Here is a 17,090-nt window from a genome sequence, read left to right on the forward strand (position 1 = left end):
CACCACATTAATCAATGAGGTTCCCTATGTTTAACAACTATGAGTGTAACCGTATTTTAACAATGTCACCCCAGATTTTACCCTGCTGTTAGGTGTCTATACAAACAAGCAGAGCCAAAGTATATTGCATTCACCACATTAATCAATGAGGTTCCCTATGTTTGACAACTATGAGTGTAACCGTATTTTAACAATGTCACCCCAGATTTTACCCTGCTGTTAGGTGTCTATACAAACAAGCAGAGCCAAAGTATATTGCATTCACCACATTAATCAATGAAGTTCCCTATGTTTGACAACTATGAGTGTAACTGTATTTTAACAATGTCACCCCAGATTCCACCAAAACTTAACACAATCTTTTGCCCCAGGTTCGTTCATACAATCGTTCGATATCCGCCACTTACTTGTTTTACCCTCGAGATTTCTTCGATGATTCGGATTGTTCGGATGTTGACCTGGATAGTTACCTCAGTCTTGATGATGTTTATGTTTACTGGGTGTACGAGAAGGTTGGTGTTTATCCTTGGGAGTTACCACGTATGTAACTTTGTGAGCGATTGTTTTATGTGTGGCTGATAACTCGAATAACTGATTAGTAACCACTGGGTTGGAGAATATGAGAAGTTGATTACTCGACGGTTGGCATGGGAGTAGCAACCATGTTACCTAAACGACCCCCCATATCCACCCACACTAACCCCCCCACCCCACCACGCAGGGGCAGGAGACGGTTGATATGGGGTACGGAAACCCCGTCAACACACGAGGAACATTCGAAGATATAATTAACCTTCTAAACATCCAACATCTCAACTTACATTCCTTCCTCTACCTAATGTTCATTGCAAGTTCCGATGAAGCAGTGATGGAGAACCCGGCGCAGATATCGTGAGTTCATATTGGGTATTGTTGTGTAAATAATGGCCATTGTTATGTAATTATCGCATCATAATGCACACAGTATTTACATATCACACACAGAGAGCTTACACTTCATCTTCACCACTATATGTGTTAAGTAGGGAGGGCCACATGTTGTATACGTTAACATTTTAATAGTTGTCGCTATAAATTAATCTTTGAAATAAATTACCTGCTTGTAACGAAGCAAACTTTGGGTTTTCAAACACCCAACTAATGTTACCACCTATGACATCATCACTGATGATATCACTATACATTCCAGTGAGTTTTACCACGCCATCGACGTCAATAAGGATGATCGATTAAGCAGGGATGAGATGTCCGGAATCACCATCGAGCAATGGAAGGATCTTTGTAGGAAATCTGATTCGCCTCATGGCCCTACTAAGTACGTTGCTTCTGATTTGCCTCATGCTACCATTGTGGTGCGTCGTTGTCCTTGGGCACCTGACGACAATCCCTGATGACACCCCACCGTATGGAGACGAAATGTCTTTCCCTCAATATAACAAACATTTGATGGAAGATATTTTAAACTTAATGTTTCACTAAATTCTATTTTACCAACAACCACTGCGCGACACTTTACCAAACTATTCCATTACTCAAATATATTCACTTTCCTACAATGTTGGGTAAACTTTGTTCCATCAGATCGGAGATGGGGGACAACGCTGAGAAGACGAACGCGTCAGCCGCCTTCAACCCTCGCAACAATGATTATTACAGCGATGCTGAGACAACCAAACGACTTGTGCAGTTTATAATGGAAGAGCACGGATACAATGGGGTGTTACCTTACCATAAGTATGTGCGTTGTATATATGTTGTTTAGTTTGTGCTGTTCACTACATGTTGCATAACGGCTTCAGCAAGTTTAGTTATTATTCTTCTTCCAAGTTTAAACAATAATGTTTAAGTAAATGCTTCGTGTTTGAATGGCACACCTGACTCTACTATGGTACATGTGATATTGCACGTGGTTACGTCGCACAACTTGTCGCATATAAGCTTACAGTAACAACAAGCAACCATAACGAAACAACCCCCACCCTCCCCAGGTTCAAAGAACTTATTGAACTCAAGAGCGAAGATCACCCGAACTCAGCTTTTATCATTCTTGATACAAACATGGATGGTTTGTTGAAACCCGACGAAATAAATAAGTTGAAACTTCTGCCGTTCAGACAAGTTGCAAGGTTGGTATGGTGTTTGCGATGAAATGTTTAACTCACAAACACAGAATACGCTGGGGGCAACCTGCTTGAAACTTTGGTGAAATCTTTTGATAAAATTTGTTTCCTAAATATTCAAATTCCTTTTTTTTCGTTGGTATTGCCCAATATAGGCTTAAAAAGATATGATGTCGCTCATGTTTCAAAACTTGAAGTGGGGATGCTCCCATATAACCCCACCCCGTTATAACCCCCACTCCGTTATAACCCCCATCCCAGATACCCCTAACACCCTTGTTACCCCCTCACAGAATGGGTCCGATATATGTGGGCGACAACGCTGAAGCTTTGGAGGAATTTGAATCTATTCCCGGGTTCGCTGGTAAGGTTGTCACACAAGCGATGATAGATATCGAGCATGAGATGGAGTTGAAGCATCCGGTGATGGAAGTCTTGAAGCAGTAAGTTGGAATATCGACTGTTGGAATAACACGGGTGTTCTGTTTCATACACTTTGTGCCTGCTTACAAGTTACCATGTATGTAACTTTGTGGGTGATTGTTTTTCCATATTACTGATAATTTAGGCAGCACCACAGATAGGTGCGCATACATACATAACAGACATAAATTTCACAATTGAAATTGCATTAATATTTACCTTTATATAACCAGACTTGCAGAGGAAATCAAATCGGAGCCGAACGGATGGTCGGTCGAAGTATTCACCAAGCGAATGAAAATGGTGTACGACCAACCGGACGCGAAATATGTTGATTATCCTTTCTTGTTTTCCTTGCTGGACCGGTGGGTGGTGTGGACATGTTGTTGTTGTGACTGAGGATCCCACAGTTGGGGTTTCTATATGGGTGAGGTGTTACAACAAGGCCTTGACCCTGGGATTTAGGGCAGAGTTGGCCCATTACCCCAACACCCAGGGTGCTACAACCTATTAGTGACCACTGGGTTGGAGCAATTGATGTTAAATGTCTTGCACAAGGAAACATCTGTTTATCATCAGTATCAATTATTGAACCTGACATTATAATACACAAACCAAACCATCTTTATGTGTTTGTAGGGACAACACAGGGATGGTCACCGTGGAAAACATGGAGTGGCTAGTTTACAGTGAGGAGGCTAACACACCACTGCGACAAGTATGTTGTGTCTATGTTTATATATGATATCTATGGTGACAGTAGTGAAAAGGGAAATTTAAAACAAATATTTTTTACCACTTATTTTTAACCCTAAAACAAATTGGAATAAACGTCTTCTGACTCCAGTTATAAACGAAGTTAAGAAACGATGCATAAAACATAATTGGACGTAAATATGAAGCAACCATGTTATAATGGGTTCCACACCTCTCATCAACATAATTGCCACGGAAACTCAACCTATCATGGCAGTTTGCCGCATGTTTATAAAGATGCAATATCATGATAAAGAATATTTAGTTTGAATTTGAAATATCGCGAACAAGCGTTGGCCAATTACCGCTCACAGTTATTTTTCTGCCGAATAGCGAATAACACTGAATCAATTATTACAACAATTACCACCATAATGCGTTTACTGCATATAATCCTCAGCAACCCATGCGTACGTGATGTTATCCACGTTATCTTTCAATTGCTTCCTTCCCAGTGTATCCTGTTTAATATTTAGAATTCAGAAACATTTTAACTTTTTATTAAAATTATAAATAATGCTTCTTGCCAAATTGAATATTAAATAACAACATGTAATACATATATTTGTATATATAATTTACATTAATATTATTACTTGTATAATATTAATGTATAATAAACGTCAAAGCTTCCATTTACTTTAACTTACGTTGTCTGGGTTATTCTTATTTATTTTCGATCAAAGTCGCACAAAGGTTAAATTAAAACTCCTTCCCAATGTTTAACCTTTTGCATCAGTTGTAATATTTAATAAAAATGTTTGGCCTAATTTTTTTTAAATTAATATTGAATGCTGTCCCAGATTGCCCCGAAAGAGGGAGATGAGCCAGTGGTGATTAAGGAGCGATATCAGCCCGCCACTGCACGTAGGACCCTGGTGAATCTGGTGGACACGATGGTATCCGTCAACCAGAAGATGAAATATATCAAATATAAACTGGCTTTGGCCAAGAAGAAGAAGGACAAGATGGCACACGGCAAGAAAGAGGGGGGCAAGATGGCACAGGGCAAGATGGATGCCGATGCTAAAAGGGATGAGCTCTAAGTTTAGAATGGATGAGATGTAGTTGTTGTATGAAAAGATTTAATGTAAAAAGTGGAATAAATCTAATCCTGTTTAAAGTAAATTGTCGAAAAAATAATTGTGACATTCATTTTATTAATTTGTAAATTTTGTTGCAATTTGTAATTTTACCCACAATTCTGTGCAATATTGTCATGCCATAATGAGATTATGATGTCATAATAAGAAATGTTATTTCTGTGGATTTTCCAAATGTTTGTGAATAAAGAAATATCATTCAATGTTTGGGGGGTTGGTGTAGGTGATGGCATAGGTGATGATGTCATAGCTGGTGATGATGTCACCAACTCGTTCAGTTTTTTATAAAGAAATATATTTTTCCCATATCACAAATATAAGTTTGGACTTAAAGTTGTTGGAATACCGCGTGTTGGTTGGATCTTACTCTTACTTGGCCTTTGGGTGGGTAAAAGGTGATTTCTTTGTTTGTTTATTATATTTTTCATGATTTTTTAGTTTTACTCTGTTTTAGCTATCTGTGATGTCACTGTTTATAATGATGATGTCATTATTTATGACATCATCCGTGTTCCAGTTAAGAGGGGGCTGATTCGTGGATTAATAGTTTGAACATCTGGTCTTGGAGGAAGTTGATTGTTTCCTGAAGAGATGAAATCGTCATGCATGGTGCGGCGGTCGGTTTAATGTGTTAGAGTCGGCATGATGTTTAGCTATGTTGTTACAAGTTTGTGTCAAAAGGAATAGTTTGTAACTCCTGCTAATATGCAAAGTGTAATTTTAGACAAAATTTTAATGTAGTGTTTACACTTCTGTAATACAGATATAGTGAAAGTAACTTTTTGTATAATTAGCTTTTTAATGCAAAAGTAGCCGAGTATTTAACAAATAAGGAAGATTGAGAAAAGCACTTTTGAAAGATTATTAAAAAGGATATTATGTTGCTATCAGGCATAATGTAAAAATTTATATTAAAAACATTAGTTTGTGTTTAAAAAATTTGCTTTTGTTTAATTTTCCACAGAAAATGTTTCGGAATTTATTTTATTTGTTGATTCTCCATTTTGTCCGCGGGCAAACAGAGGAGTTTCTGTCGCTCGTTCGTTCGGACCCCTCGTTCTCCATCAAGTTCCCTCAGTTGCTCCCCCCGGTGGAGACCTATGATGACCTTCGACCAGTGGGTCACGACCTTCAACTTGGGTTACAACGGCCACCTACTGGCCAAGTGGCCGAGTATTTTGAAATACCGACCCCGAGAGAATTATGGGAGAAGCACGTCCGGTTGTACAGGTGAGGGGGTTGGTTTATATTTTATATATTTGGTGCGAGTTAAAGAAATGAATGCGAGCTCTTTCAGTGTATGGCTGATAATTTAGACAATCCATTAGGGACCACTGGGTTGGAGTAATTGTCGTCAAGTGTCTTATACACGTACGCCCCATATATGCGTTTAACCTTAACCCCCCACAGACCAGCGGTTCTACGAGGAGCTTTGAACGGATCACCAGCTTTAAACAAATGGAGCGACGATTATTTATCCAAAAATTACGGCGATCAAGAGGTTCTCGTGGAGAAAAAATATGAGGATCGGTAAGTTGTGATGTCATAATATATCATGATGATGTCATTACATCATGCTGACTTTTTAATCAGCAATATTGTACCCCAGGAGAACGGAGCCGAAACGAATGAGAATCGATGCATTCTTGCGAAACTATACGGAACACCAGTGGTATACTGTTTCTATGATGCCGGAGGATATGAGGAAAGATATTAAGGTTTGTGATGTCATAACTTAGTATGATGATGTCATAACTTAGTATTATGATGTCATAACTTAGTATGATGATGTCATAACTTATATAACTTGATTGGCTAAATTTCTTTTTATGCGTTACATATTTTTTAGCCATTGTTTACAACTTATTATTATGACATCATATGTAACCATGGTTACCCTAGGTACCAAAACCACTCATGTGTAGCACCTTCCGATATAATCTACAAGAGCTTAATTTATGGATTGGAACAAAAGGAACAAGGTATTCACATAACGTATATATTAGTACATGTATTATACACACATATATATTATGTCTATACAAACATAATATAAAACAACCGCTAACTGGTTTTTACATTCCATTCAAAAACTTCATTTGTTTAAACTGAATGATAAAGTATAAAGACAACTATGACATCACAAGTAACAGTTATGACATCACACCAGGTCAATGTTACATCATGATGCCGACAATATCTTCCATTGTTTGGTCACAGGTAGGAAAGATTGGATTCTAATCAACGCGGATCAACGAGCGAAAATTGATATGGTTTTGCAACGAAGCAACGCTGTAAGTTGTGGTTATCCATATCTAAATATATATGTGTGTTTATGGTATGCAGGGTATGGGCAAAATTTTTACCAACGTATATTTTACCAACTGATTAAGATAAAACTTTACTATTGTAATCAGAAAAATGAATAAAACAATATTTAATTTGAACGATATTTTTCTCTTTTATTTTTGCCAACCCACCATTATCCCCACTAATCCCACAACCCCCCATCCACCCACTAACCCCCCATCCACCCACAACCCCCCATCCACCCACTAATGGTTCAACCAATCCACCCCAGGGTTCCGGCTTCTCTCATCTAAACGTGGACAATGTTGATTTATTCGAACATCACGAACTATCACAAGTACCATGGGAGTACGCAACTTTATACGCTGGCGATTGTCTTTACCTCCCGTCCCAATATACTCACCAGGTGGTTTAAAGTAAATGTGTTTATCAATTGTTGCTGCCGTGTGTTTCGTATCTCCCAAACATGCTTAACATCAATCACAGCCCCACATTTTTGGTTAAGATGCCTCCTATTAACTTCTGTGCCGTAGAATCTTCCACAAATATATTGGAAACTTTTAATACTGGGGATGTAAGCCTGTTACTGCAACACAAAGCCATCGTGTGTAAAATGTAGTTTGGGCAAGACACTAAACAGCAATCTCTCCAACCTAGTGGTCAGTAATAGGTTGTCTAAATTGTCAACAATACATGAGTTTCATCTCTTTAAACCCCCAATGCTGGCATGTCTCAATGTACGTCTGTAGAACCTCACCCATATAGAATAGAATGTGCGAATACAATGTTGGACCTCACCTATACATAATAACTAACCCCACATAACCCACCAACCCCACCAGGTCCGCTCGTACAATCGATCAATCTCGTCCACTTTCCTGTCTTTCCCCCGAGACACCTTCGATGATTCCGATTGTTCGGATGTTGACCTGGATAGTTACCTCAGTCTTGATGATGTTTATGTTTACTGGGTGTACGAGAAGGTTGGTGTTTATCCTGGAATTCTTAAATTATTACAAAGTATTCAAAAGTCATGTCTGCTTATACACACTGCATGAGAGTGGCAACCCCAACCCAACCCCCATGTTACCCCAGGGCCAGGAGACGGTGAACATGGGGTACGGAAACCCCGAAGATACAATCACCGTGTTCCGAAACCTGTACGAACTACTAAAGGTGGATAAGTTGGCTTTGAATGGATTCTTCTACGCTGGCTTTGTGGCAAGCGGCCAGGGGGTGATGGAAAAAGTTGATGACGTCAAGTAAGTGTTGGATTAAAAAAAATAAACTGAAAATATTTTGTATATTCTGTGAGATAATGGGACGGATCTGACCTATATCATAGGTAGGGTTGTTACTGGCTCATTGTTGTTGTTATGCTGGTGTAAGTATGGAATGCAATGTCTCATATGCCGGATGGTTTACGTACCATGATGAATGTTCAAATAGATCTTCTAGTAAAAACATTAACTTTATTGCACAAACATGTCCGGATGGTGTCTCATTGAGTGCAGATGAAACACCGGTGTCGACTAATTGAAGCAATTTCTATTATTGTTACATCTGAAGATATCTAATCCTCGTTTATACTTAGAGCATTTTTCGAAAAATCCGACACCAATAATGATTCGTTCTTGGATAAGACGGAGTTTTATAAAATTCCGATGAATTCCTGGAAAGCTTATTGCAGGCTTATGGATAATCCCCACGGACCAACAAAGTTAGTGAACGTTTGTGTTTAATTATCAATGTTGTTGTTTTATCTAAAAATGAGGATGGTGCAGTTTCGGTTAATCAACTTTAACCATCCTCAGTGTTAGATGAGACAAGAGTGAGTGTTACAAGTATCAAGCTGGTCTTTATACAACACTCACTCTTGTCCCATCTAACACTAAGGATGGTTAAAGTTGATTAACTCCACAAAACCATATAATAACACCACAACTGTGTTTGTTAGATCAGAATTAAACATAAACGCTGAGAAGACGAACGCATCAGCCGCGTTTAACCCTCGTAACAATGATTATTGGTTCGATTCCCGAGCTGCCAATGCTTGCTTAAGGTTCATGGTGGAACAACATGGAAATAACGGGAAAGTTCTTCCTTTCCACGTGTAAGTTGTGTGTTATGTAAAGCTGGGAAGTAGTTGTTCAATTATTTGTCTAATCGTGGCGGGGCAATGATAGACGTTATAACACGGGTGTTCTGTTTCATACACTTCGTGCTCGCTTACAAGTTACCACGTATGTAACTTTGTGGATGACTGTTTTTTAAATATTAAGATAATTTGCACCAATTCAAACTGACCACTCACGTTCCAGATTCAAAAGTAACATGGAAACAATATATGAGGGGGTGGATGAAGCGTTTTCATTCGTCGATACAAACATGGATGGTTTGCTTCATTTAAGTGAGATCGTGGGATTATCACAACGAGCTTTAAGAAGATTTTATTAGTAAGTTGAAATAATGGGTTGATGGGTATTAACCCTTGCTACTATTGAGTGTCTATAAACTGCCTCAGTGGGTAGATGGTAGTATCCTGGGTGTTGGGGTAATAAACCCAAACCTTATGGAAGTTAGTTATTTCTAAATATATTCTCAGCACTGCTTATCGGTATATCGGTTCTGGGGATTTCCCTGCTGCTGCGATTTGCAAACACGGAGGGAATGAGGAAGAAAAAACGATGGAAGAAACACACATGGCTGTTGAAGTTTTGATCAGGTGATGTCATAATGGTGGTGACTATGATGTCATAATGGTGGTGACTGTGATGTCATAATGGTGGTGACTGTGATGTCATAATGGTGGTGACTGTGATGTCATAATGGTGGTGACCGTGTTGTCATAATGGTGGTGACTGTGATGTCATAATGGTGGTGACTGTGATGTCATAATGGTGGTGACTGTGATGTCATAATGGTGGTGACTGTGATGTCATAATGGTGGTAACATATATGGTTTGATATTGATAAGGGAGGAAATGTTTTATATTGATTAGCGAAGGATAATTTAAAGCTAATTTATTAGTTTAACCGTTACATCACCCCTTAAATATAAAATAAATGAAGCCCAAAACGACTAAGAGTTTTGATTCTAATTAATCAAATAAACGTTAATTGCAGTTTGTTAGAAGATTTCCCAGAAACCGGGGAAATTACTTTACAAGATTTCAAGCAAAGAATGTTGGGAACGAACCATTTTGATAAAAAATTTAATTTTAACTTTGTGTTCGGTGTTTTGGACACGTAAGTTTGGTTTGTTATTTCTATTCTACATGGGGTAAGCGTCTGAACTCTGAGGTGACATTGTTATCAGAAACTATGTAAAATATACTCTTATGATGTATGTTGTTATAATTTTATATGACATCAACTTTGCTGTTGTTACATCATCATCACTTTATGACATCATCATCACCATTATTACATCACAGAGAGAATGACAGACTCCTAAGTCGGGAAAATCTTGAACATATAATTTACGGAACTGAAAACATTTATGCCAAGAAGGTTTGTTTTGTAATAATCGGGTTGTTGATGTTTCTGTTGCGTCATACTTGGTGTATAGAAATTCAACTATTGGTTTATCATTGTACATCGCCCACAGTAACTAATTCCATTCTCTTCGCTGTTTGATTTTAAATTACCTTCACTATTGAATTCAAAAAGTCAAATAATAATTTAACATTATAGTTTTTAATTATTATAATTATCTCCCAGTTCATGGTCCCCCCCAATGAAATGGCAGTGGTTCCCCGTGAACGTCAAAACCCCGTCTCTGTCCAGTCGACGTACATACGCCTCGTTGAGGGGGTGAGTGAGATCAACAAGTTTGTGAAGATGGTTTCCGACAAAAGGAAGAAGATGAAACGTGAAAACGCAAAGGAGGAGTTGTAACTTTGGGGTTGAATGTTGTGGCGATGAAATAAACGTTTTTACTGTAAGAGCTATTTCTAATATTATATGTGTTGTTGTTTTATGCAAAGTTTTCCAATAAAAAGAGATCATGAGATTATAAATCGTGGTTCGTTGTTTCTTTTATTTCGTTTTAGGGAATTGTGATACGAATATTATTTTGGGAAATCATAAAACTGCGGGGATTTATTGTTTAATTAAAATTGTTTTTCCGTCACCGTTATACTGCAATTATAAGGTTCAATGTATTTTTCGTTCTTTTTGATTTACAAAATTATTTGAGAAACAAGAAACAATCACAATAAAAATAATTACAAAACAAATTTGCAAAAAATACCAAAAGATTTTACAAAAATGTTTAAAAAAGAAAGAAAAAATGTAGCAAATTTATTATAACCAGGAGTTGTGATAAATAAAATGACTCATCAAATTTGGACTTTCGTTATGACACAGTTTATTAAGCCTGTTCAACTTCAGCTGGGTGTCATAAAAAAAATGTAAAATTATTTATGATAACATAGAAATAGTATATTATTATAAATATATATTATTTTTATGATCTCATAGAAATAATATAAGAATATATTTATAGTTACATTTTGCATTGAGGTTGATGTTGCATAAATAAGGTGCATTATAAGGTGGGGAGATTTACATTGTCAACAACATTTATACAATACTGTGAATGCAGGTATATGTTGTTCACACTGGTAGTGAAGTGAACTGATGGAATAAATATATACATTGTTGCAACTGTGAAAGAAATGTTGATCATGATGTCATAGAAATAGTATAAGTTCATTTTTGATGTCATAATCATAGCATATCCTCGTTAGCCAACATAACAGATTCGTCGCTCGACCGAAACTTGGCTTCGCGTAACGGCCATGACACTTTCATATATCTGGTATAGAAATAATATAATGTTTTATCTGGTATAGAAATAATATAATGTTTTATCTGGTATAGAAATAATATAATGTTTTATCTGGTATAGAAATAATATAATGTTTTATCTGGTATAGAAATAATATAATGTTTTATCTGGTATAGAAATAATATAATGTTTTATCTGGTATAGAAATAATATAATGTTTTATCTGGTATAGAAATAATATAATGTTTCATCGACAGGAAACGTATCTTTAAATATTATAGAGAAATTGAATTAAAACAACAAAGAGAATGGAATTAAAAAGAAAACAACAATTCTTAAAACATGCTGGGCAAACGTCAAAATCAAACAAAGCTTAGTGATGTCATAGTTACCTTCTGACAAGCAACAATGCCACTATTATGACAACAACAATCACAAGAACAATCAAGACAATGAAACCATCTTGGAGTTTCTCAGGTCCGGGGATTCCCCTTGCTTGGTTAGCGGAATCTATGAGGTGATATAGAAATCTTATATATATATAAATGTTATTTCTATTTTAGGTTTTATGTAAAATTGCTTTATTTCGATTTTCGTTTTAATTTAATCAAAATAAAAGGAATAAGCAGCAAAACTACAGTCGTTAAAACTCGCTACGGGTAAAAACTACTTAAAAAAAGGTTTCAAATAAAGGGGGGGCTGCTAAAACATTCGATTAACTCAGTAAGTTGTAGTTAATTTAAATAAGTTAAGAAGAATTACAGAGTGGAAGAAAAGTGTCAACTTATAGAATTTGTTTGTTTTTAGCATTAAAATAAATACCTCTTGTTGCAAAAGCAGAAATTTTATAATACCAACATTTTGTAATATGAAAATTAACAACAAAATTACCTTGGGGAAATATTAAAAAAAAAACAGTTTTCGTTAAAATAAATTACCTTGTGTAGGTTGGTTTGTAAGTCGTATGGTAGTGGGGGTTGGCCCGCCATTATTTGTACCAGCAATGGGTGGGGGGGTCGTTTGGGAAGTTGTTGCAATATTTGTTGTTTGTGCGTTTGTAGGTGTTGTTGTGGTTGTTGTTTGTAATCGTGGTGTGGGTTCGGTTGTGGTTGTTGGTGGTGGTGGTATGAATGGTGGGCATTCGGCGGCTCCGGTTGCCACCCATCGTCCAGTGAAAGCACATCGTATCTGCAGTGTTGATCAATATAAAGTTACAGTGTTGACCAATATAAAGTTACAGTGTTGACCAATATACAGTTACAGTGTTGACCAATATAAAGTCACAGTGTTGACCAATATAAAGTTACAGTGTTGACCAATATAAAGTTACAGTGTTGACCAATATAAAGTTACAGTGTTGACCAATATAAAGTTACAGTGTTGACCGATATAAAGTCACAGTGTTGACCAATATAAAGTTACAGTGTTGACCAATATAAAGTTACAGTGTTGACCAATATAAAGTTACAGTGTTGACCAATATAAAGTTACAGTGTTGACCAATATAAAGTTACAGTGTTGACCAATATAAAGTCACAGTGTTGACCAATATTACCTGGAATGTAGTGTGATTACTCCCAGCACACGTAACATTGATCACGGACCCATATTGCGAACCACACGAGGGAGGCGAAGGGCTGCCATGGGTAGGGATGTGGGGAGGACGATAACATCGTTGCTCTTGTAATATAAAAGTTGCAATTGTTAAACACAGGTGTTCGAATATGGTTGATGGGAATTAAATATATTTGCTGGGGACTATATATTGTTTGTAGGATGTTTGAGTTAAAACCATGATTTTACTTGAGGTGAATTAAAGCTTTATTGAGTTAAACACGTTATAGTATCAACAATACAACATAGGAACTGCGAAGATAAACTAATTTACCTAGAACGGTGACGTAGAATTGACAGTAAGCAGTGTTGCCGGATAAATCTTGTGCTTTGTAGCTGAACCTGTGGAATCCCAGTGTGAGTCTGTACGGTGGAGGGTGTGTTTGCTGTGGAGTAAACATGGGATGAGGAACACTTGTGTTTGGTGCGTTGGCCGTGGGAGGTGAAATGTTTTGGTAAAAAATCATAATTTTTATTTATCTTTTCGAAATCGATAGCAAGATCAAATCAATAAAACAAAAAAAGGAAACGAAGTTAGGAGTAGAACCACAGTCGATAAAACAGGGTATGGAAAAAACGTGTTGCGTCAGTTTAGCAGCTTGACTATTACATCATCACAGTAACTCACCCCAGCCCTAACGACCACTGACCCCGAATCATCGTTAGCTTGCGGGGTTGATATGTTGAACGAACCCGTGTTCGAACATTCATCCAAATATACAAGGAAATATTCACTTGGGCATGAGGAGCCAAAATCGGGGGGCGTGATGTCACCTAGTGTTATGTCAGGGTTGGATGTTGGTTGGGTTGATGTTATTTATCCTCGCATGGCGGGGAAACGACAGTCGTTATAACACGGGTGTTCTGTTTCATACACCTCGTGCCCGCTTACAAGTTACCACGTATGTAACTTATTTATCCTCGCATGGCGGGGCAACAACAGTCGTTATAACACGGGTGTTCTGTTTCATACACCTTGTGCCCGCTTACAAGTTACCACGTATGTAATTTATTTACCCTCGCATGGCGGGGCAACGACAGTCGTTATAACACGGGTGTTCTGTTTCATACACCTCGTGCCCGCTAACTAGTTACCACGTATGTAACTTATTTATCCTCGCATGGCGGTGCAACGACAGTCGTTATAACACGGGTGTTCTGTTTCATACACCTCGTGCCCGCTTACGAGTTACCACGTATGTAACTTATTTATCCTCGCATGGCGGGGCAACAACAGTCGTTATAACACGGGTGTTCTGTTTCATACACCTCGTGCCCGCTTACGAGTTACCACGTATGTAACTTATTTACCCTCGCATGGCGGGGCAACAACAGTCGTTATAACACGGGTGTTTTGTTTCATACACCTCGTGCCCGCTTACGAGTTACCACATATGTAACTTATTTACCCTTGCATGGCGGGGCAACAACAGTCGTTATAACACGGGTGTTCTGTTTCATACACCTCGTGCCCGCTTACAAGTTACCACGTATGTAACTTTGTGGGTGATTATTTTGTGTATGGTTGACAATTTGCACAAACCGTTCACCCACAATGGTAACATCGCTGAGCCTTGAACCGGCAACCCTTAGACTGGAGGATTCTAACCATTTGTTTGATTGTTTGTTACAAACCTATGTTACCTGTAGCATTGTGACGCATCACACATGTATTGTTGGCGGGTATGATGTCATAATGATCTGCACAAACACAATGGGGACGGGAAGTCCCCGGGAGACAAATGTGGGGACAGCCCCCATTATTGACAGAACAATCGGTCGGATCTGTTGAAACAATGGCATTGTTACAATCATAGTAGGTTGGACAATCATCACCGGCGTACACCATTCGAACCTGCGTTCAAACTTTTGTTGACGAACAACATCAACGCGGTAACTTTGTAAAACAAAGATTTCCCAAAAACGTTGAGATTGTCGTGCGTTACGTTGTTTATGACATCACTAATGAGGATTGTTTTCAAAGAAGGTTCGTTAAGTCTCGCAATAAACATGTGTTGACTGTAACATGAGACGTCTATGATACTGTTCTGTGGAGAAAGATAAATGTAACTTGTTTATCCATGCATGGAAATTGCAACAGTGGCAGCATCGAGCCTTGAACCCGCGTCCTTTGCCAAACCATTATGACATAACCATTGTTAGTTTGTTATAAACAACATCCATTATTAACTCACAACTGAATTAGGAAGTTTGTATTGTCCTTGGTTTCCATTGTTAAGATTCTTCCATCCTATTGTGACGTGACTCGTCCAAAACAATGTGTTGTCTGGAATTGTGATGTCATTGTTAGTATTTATGATAAAACAAGTCAAGTAAAAGTCGGGTTTTCCCCACCAGGGTATTCCCCATATTTGGTGCGCGCGTTTTCGGACAGAAACATTATGATACGAGTGGGGTAAGACGGCGTAAGTTTTTATTATTACTTTTATTGTTCCGTTTGGTAGCAGACAAAGAATATTTATAGAATTGTATAAACGTATTCTCACAACTTTAAAGTAGCATTGTGGATTGTTTAAAACACGTTCAGGGACTGTAGGTTTATGCTATAACGGTATCCCATCTTACCCCGCAGAACTGCGCGTAATATTGCGCGACACTCCAGAGTAATTATAGTAAACCCACAACCCACAACCCCCAACCCCCACATCCCCCACACCCCCCACAACCCCCACACCCCCCACAACCCACACAACCCCCACAACCCCCCAACCCTCACCTGGCTCACTGATAGCCAACGAATGCGGGGAGTTAATATTATCCACCAACACCTCTCTACCGCCTCCAGCGAGATCCATATGTTCAATCCTCCCCACCCTAACCCCCCTCCTGTGTTGACCTTTATCTGACCAATATATCTTCCTGGAGGTAATTTAATCATTACTGTAACTTATTTTGGCGAAGCAACGACAGTCGTTATAACACGGGTGTTCTGTTCCATACACCTCGTGCCCGCTTACAGCCACGTATGTAACTTTGTAGTTGATCGTTTTCCACTGTGCCATTAGACGATTAATTATTGAAATCCTACCTTCTTGATAAGCTCATTGTCATCTTGTGTACGTCATGAATATCATTCACGGCCAATGTGTGTTTTCGCGCGTTTTCCTCCAATGACGTCACAACTATCGCGTCAAGTGTTTCGTCGACGTAATAAAGCGTCTTTGATACGTCATCAATCTCAATAGAATACGCTGTAGAATAAGCATTATGACGTAAATGTGGGTTCAATATGACGTAAAATTCCATAATTTGAATCTAAATACTTGATTGATGTACTTTGTTTTAACGACTGTCGTTTTGTTGCTAATTCTCTTCGTTGTTTTAATTATTTTGATCTTCGTATATCATATCCGAAGATATAGTAGTGTGGGGGAAGATGGGACACTTTTTGACTGTATTTACTCGTCCCATTAAGTAATAAACAAAAAAAAAACATTCAAAAAATTATAAAACCGTATCCTTACGACCATGGCCTACTCAATACACGGCCTAGGAATACACCGAAACTGCTCAGAAAATAGGAGGCCTATTGACGCGAATAATGCCCATTATAATACATTGTTACGTCACGGTTTTATGAATGGATTTTGCTGTCTGGCTGTAGTTTTTGCATCAAATAACAGTTTATTTACCATTCCCGGTTAAATTACCTTATTTTTCGGGTTATTTTGTCAACATCTTATATTTTTTATAAATGTTTAAGCATGACTGAACAGATAGGAGTTACTTTTAACCACGTGCGGCATACAAGTAAGTTTTACCGACAGTTTAGTTTGGCTCAGTCGCTGAGTGAAAATAGTATTTGGCTTAAAACAGAAGTTTTTTAAGACAGCCTATGCATATCTAGCAAAACAACACCGCAGTAACAACAAGTAAGTTAATTGATATGTCCGTTGAGGACTTTTAAAACCGGTCCTTAAAAACAATATGAATATAGGATATTGGATA

At 38.0% G+C, this 17,090-nt stretch overlaps 3 protein-coding genes across 5 annotated transcripts in view; 2 read left to right on the top strand and 1 right to left on the bottom strand.

Moving 5' to 3' along the window:
* Positions 1–4,605, top strand: part of LOC100176870 — a 5,463-nt gene extending 858 nt beyond the window's left edge. Inside the window, exons 2-10 of the mRNA XM_002127742.5 lie at positions 372–512; positions 722–891; positions 1,190–1,315; positions 1,582–1,734; positions 1,989–2,126; positions 2,414–2,563; positions 2,777–2,908; positions 3,183–3,261; positions 4,103–4,605. Of these exons, the coding sequence (XP_002127778.1) occupies positions 740–891; positions 1,190–1,315; positions 1,582–1,734; positions 1,989–2,126; positions 2,414–2,563; positions 2,777–2,908; positions 3,183–3,261; positions 4,103–4,345 (1,173 nt within the window). The 5' untranslated portion in view covers positions 372–512; positions 722–739 and the 3' untranslated portion in view covers positions 4,346–4,605. The remainder of the gene's footprint in view (positions 1–371; positions 513–721; positions 892–1,189; positions 1,316–1,581; positions 1,735–1,988; positions 2,127–2,413; positions 2,564–2,776; positions 2,909–3,182; positions 3,262–4,102) is intronic.
* Positions 4,606–4,978: 373 nt separating this feature from the next.
* On the top strand, positions 4,979–10,730 carry LOC100184694. Of its 2 annotated transcripts, XM_002127779.5 has the most exons (16): positions 4,979–5,011; positions 5,367–5,632; positions 5,813–5,932; positions 6,012–6,120; positions 6,305–6,384; positions 6,573–6,696; positions 6,984–7,118; positions 7,555–7,695; positions 7,808–7,974; positions 8,307–8,432; positions 8,670–8,825; positions 9,034–9,168; positions 9,318–9,437; positions 9,839–9,961; positions 10,150–10,225; positions 10,436–10,730. In XM_002127779.5, the coding sequence occupies exons 1-16, from the start codon at positions 4,994–4,996 to the stop codon at positions 10,610–10,612; spliced, it is 2,073 nt and encodes a 690-aa protein (XP_002127815.2). In that variant the 5' UTR covers positions 4,979–4,993; the 3' UTR covers positions 10,613–10,730. The 2 variants fall into 2 exon arrangements, with proteins under 2 accessions (XP_002127815.2, XP_026696217.1); XM_026840416.1 differs by lacking the exons at positions 4,979–5,011; positions 5,367–5,632 and having other exon boundaries at positions 5,814–5,936; positions 6,015–6,120.
* Positions 10,731–10,734: 4 nt separating this feature from the next.
* Positions 10,735–17,090, bottom strand: part of LOC101243411 — a 6,958-nt gene continuing 602 nt past the window's right edge. Inside the window, exons 1-11 of one of the 2 annotated variants that reach the window (XM_026840417.1) lie at positions 16,171–16,403; positions 15,859–16,001; positions 15,317–15,408; positions 14,977–15,169; positions 14,766–14,906; positions 13,750–13,895; positions 13,396–13,507; positions 13,063–13,187; positions 12,446–12,695; positions 11,900–12,017; positions 10,735–11,534 (exon numbers count right to left, since the gene is read on the bottom strand). In XM_026840417.1, coding sequence (XP_026696218.1) covers positions 11,447–11,534; positions 11,900–12,017; positions 12,446–12,695; positions 13,063–13,187; positions 13,396–13,507; positions 13,750–13,895; positions 14,766–14,906; positions 14,977–15,169; positions 15,317–15,408; positions 15,859–16,001; positions 16,171–16,388 — 1,626 coding nt within the window. In that variant the 5' untranslated portion in view covers positions 16,389–16,403 and the 3' untranslated portion in view covers positions 10,735–11,446. Of the gene's footprint in view, positions 11,535–11,899; positions 12,018–12,445; positions 12,696–13,062; positions 13,188–13,395; positions 13,508–13,749; positions 13,896–14,765; positions 14,907–14,976; positions 15,170–15,316; positions 15,409–15,858; positions 16,002–16,170; positions 16,404–17,090 lie in introns of those variants that run through there. The other variant, XM_026840418.1, reaches the window with a different exon arrangement.

The sequence above is a fragment of the Ciona intestinalis genome, unplaced genomic scaffold (assembly GCF_000224145.3).
Source record: "Ciona intestinalis unplaced genomic scaffold, KH HT001248.1, whole genome shotgun sequence".
Lineage (NCBI taxonomy): Eukaryota > Metazoa > Chordata > Ascidiacea > Phlebobranchia > Cionidae > Ciona > Ciona intestinalis.

Excerpts from the sequence above, each read along its gene's own strand:
- LOC100184694 (XM_002127779.5), top strand. Across the intron at positions 6,697-6,983 it reads TTTTGCAACGAAGCAACGCT|GGTTCCGGCTTCTCTCATCT; the intron begins GTAAGTTGTGGT and ends AATCCACCCCAG. Across the intron at positions 9,169-9,317 it reads GCTTTAAGAAGATTTTATTA|CACTGCTTATCGGTATATCG; the intron begins GTAAGTTGAAAT and ends ATATATTCTCAG.